At 39.9% G+C, this 3,139-nt stretch overlaps 1 protein-coding gene across 1 annotated transcript; it reads right to left on the bottom strand.

Annotated features, from left to right (window-relative positions):
• Nucleotides 1-245: 245 nt before the first annotated feature.
• On the bottom strand, nt 246-2,581 carry LOC149259155 (uncharacterized). Its single transcript, XM_089453445.1, has 4 exons — nt 2,108-2,581; nt 1,834-1,950; nt 1,677-1,734; nt 246-1,591 (listed from the first exon to the last, which is right to left on the bottom strand). Exons 1-4 carry the CDS (start codon nt 2,579-2,581, stop codon nt 246-248), a joined length of 1,995 nt encoding a protein of 664 aa, XP_089309571.1.
• Between the last annotated feature and the right edge of the window lie 558 nt (nt 2,582-3,139).

Genomic DNA, 3,139 nt, shown 5'->3' on the forward strand with positions numbered 1-3,139 from the left:
TCAATTGAGAACCGCTCTTTTACACAATATTTTTTAAATTGGAAAGTGCTCTTGCACGCACTGTTTTTAAATTGTTTCAAGTGAATAAGCCAAAACCCTGTACAAATAACACTACGCTGAATAGAATCAATTGAAAACTGCTCTATACAGGTATATTTTTCCACTATCCTTTGTAGCATATTAGATTACCTGGAGGCTTCAGCAGTCTCAGTACTGATGAGATCGGTCATTTGAATGTCCAAAGATTAAGATGAAGAAGAAGATTGGTGAGAAGAAGATCCCTGCAAAGGCAAATGTGTGTCAACAGGAAATGGGAATGGAGGAACGTCTCCTAACATTTGAACAACTTTCCTCATTGAGGGACGAGATGAATGCACCATTTGAACCTCCGAATGACTGTAGGGATCCACAGTCTGATGACTGGAGGGATCCACCATTTGAATCTCCGAAGCACTCGATGAAGAAGATTGGTGAGAAGAAGATGGCTGCAAAGGTGTGTCCACAGGAAATGGGAATGGAGGAGTGGTAATGTCAACGTCTCCTGCTAACATCTGGACAACTTTGCTCATTGAGGGACGACGAGATGCCTTGAACTGTATGCACCAGAGCCCAACTAAACTTAACCTTTTGGCGATGACTTGGTCTTCCTCTGACATGTTCTCTTTTCTTAGATTTTCGAACTCTCCCTTTTCCACTTGTTTAAAAGCCCACTCTGCATAGAAGAATTTACTTGAGTTACTTTCTAGATACTTATAATCGATGTTCTTCCTTCGCCCCACCATCTCCATAAGTAATATACCATAGCTATACACATCAGATTTATCAGTGACAACTCCATACAGCCTTGACCACATCTCTGGAGCAGCGTAGCCTATTGTTCCTCTATTGGCCACAGAGACGTGACTTTCCTCTCTCTCCGATATTTTGGCAAGACCAAAATCTGCAACTCTGGGCAAAAAATTAGCATCAAGGAGAACATTGTGGGGCTTTATATCACAGTGCAGAATGCGATTTCTGCAGTCTTCATGCAGGTATGCAATGCCACGAGCTGTACCAACTGCAATGGAAAACAACTGTTTCCAGTCCAACTCGTCCATGTGGTGTCCATGGATATACTTCTCCAAAGAACCATTAACCATGAATTCATACACCAAAGCTCTTTTGCATCGCTGAGAACAATAACCCAATAGGCGCACCAGGTTAATGTGGCAGGTCGTTCCCACTGTAGCCACTTCTGCAATGAATTGTTGCTCACTCTGTTTCGACTCATCCAAAATCTTCACAGCTATTAGATGTCCATTGGGAAGTTTTCCTCTATAAACAGTCCCGAAACCTCCTTTGCCAAGCTTGTGTTCCAAATTGTTTGTGTAAGTTATAATCTGTCTATAAGAATACCTAGCAGGCGCTTGTGATGAATAATAATTTAAGAAATTCTCAACCGAGGGAGGTCTCGAATCTGCAGGATCCATAAAAGCTCGAATGCTCTGCTGCTGCTCACGGGAACTCCTCTGACAGCAACAACTTCGACGACGAACCATTATGCAACAGACCACTACTATGCTAAACACAGCACATACTGCAATAAATATAGCTGGAAATAAAGTTGAAATGGTCATTAGAACATGAAAAATAAGCATCCATAAAAAATGGATCGGTTTTAAAGACTAGCAATTTACCTGCCATGAACTTTGCAGAGAACATAACATATCCGTATGGAAAACAAAAAAGAAACTGCTGAGTGAGATAATGTAACGTTGATAGTTAACACAACATAACGTAAAGCAGCATAGATATATCTATAGATGGATGTAGCGAAACACAAAAGATTCTCACCATCATTGCAGTCACTGTAGTGGACATCATCATCAGGACAAATGCAGATTGTGTTATAATTCTTCCGGCCACCATAAAAAATAGAAGGGAATTGGGAGTAACATCTTCCCCCACTAGCTTTGCAAGAATCACATAAATCGTCGTGTATAGACCATTTAATTTGGAATCCTCTTTGGTGGAGTTGTTCGAAATCCTTATCCGCGCTAATATTGTAGCTTTTGTTTGTTGGAACGACTATAATATAGTTGCCGCAACTTGGCATTTGGAAGCCTACCTGAGGGTAAAAGAAACAATATCTGTTGCTTGCTGTGCAATCCAACCTCTTGATGAGGGAGCCATTGAAGTGTATGTCGGGTGGTTGTTGTGTACAGTTAAAAATTGTTCCGAGCGTGTCTGCATGAGAAAGATTGAAGAATCTACCTTCTGATAACCAATTGTAAAAGCTAGTGTAATCCTCTTCATATGATCCCAGTGGATTGATATAAGAAGTGGTGATTTGAAGGGTTCCAGTAGAGTAAGAGGATTTTGCGATCTCTCCAACTACTCCGCCTTCCCAGTCAGGGGTGGATAGCGTAAACTGAGGTTCATCAGGACAGTAAGCATCTAGAGGGCCACATGGGCCGAAGGGATATTGAATGATGGAATTTCCACAAGTAAAAGGAGCGCAGTCTTTAAAGGATGGATAATCACGGCCAGCTGCAGAGGCAATAGGGGTAAAGAGGAGCAGCATGAGGAGGGAGTAGCTCATTTTGGCACGCGAAAGCCGAGAGACCTTACAAAAGAAGATAAACAAACAAGTGAATTTGGCAGAGAAATAAATGAATTACAAGAGAATTTAAGAGCAATCAGAGCGGAATCAATGTCAAAATCAACGGGGAAGTACGAAAGAGATGGATAGTATCAACATTGGCCAACGTGGAATAAGGTCGAAAAGAAATTAATAATAGACCGTGGAAGAAGGGTGGTACACTAAATAATAGAATGTGCTTTAAATTGTTTGAATGGAGTGTCAAAGTAGATATAAAAGTTACTAGAAGATTGGTCACGTGCACAATTGAATTTGTTGTCCGTGTTTTATTTTATATATATTTGTGATTTGTCCTTGAAATTTCCATTCTTCTACGCACAAAGATTGGATTGGATGAGTATTGGAAAAGGGGAAGTGAAGTGTATATGGTCACAATCCAAACTGAACCTCCTGGTATACGAAAATTATTTGATTGGTTAGTTATAAAAAGATTTTGATTTAAATAAATCTAATAAAAACATTTATAATTTATAATGTTATATATTATGTTTGTGTTTT

The sequence above is a fragment of the Pinus tabuliformis genome, chromosome 6 (assembly GCF_031772625.1).
Source record: "Pinus tabuliformis cultivar Carrire ecotype Pingquan chromosome 6, CPIR1, whole genome shotgun sequence".
NCBI classification, from domain to species: Eukaryota; Viridiplantae; Streptophyta; class Pinopsida; order Pinales; family Pinaceae; genus Pinus; species Pinus tabuliformis.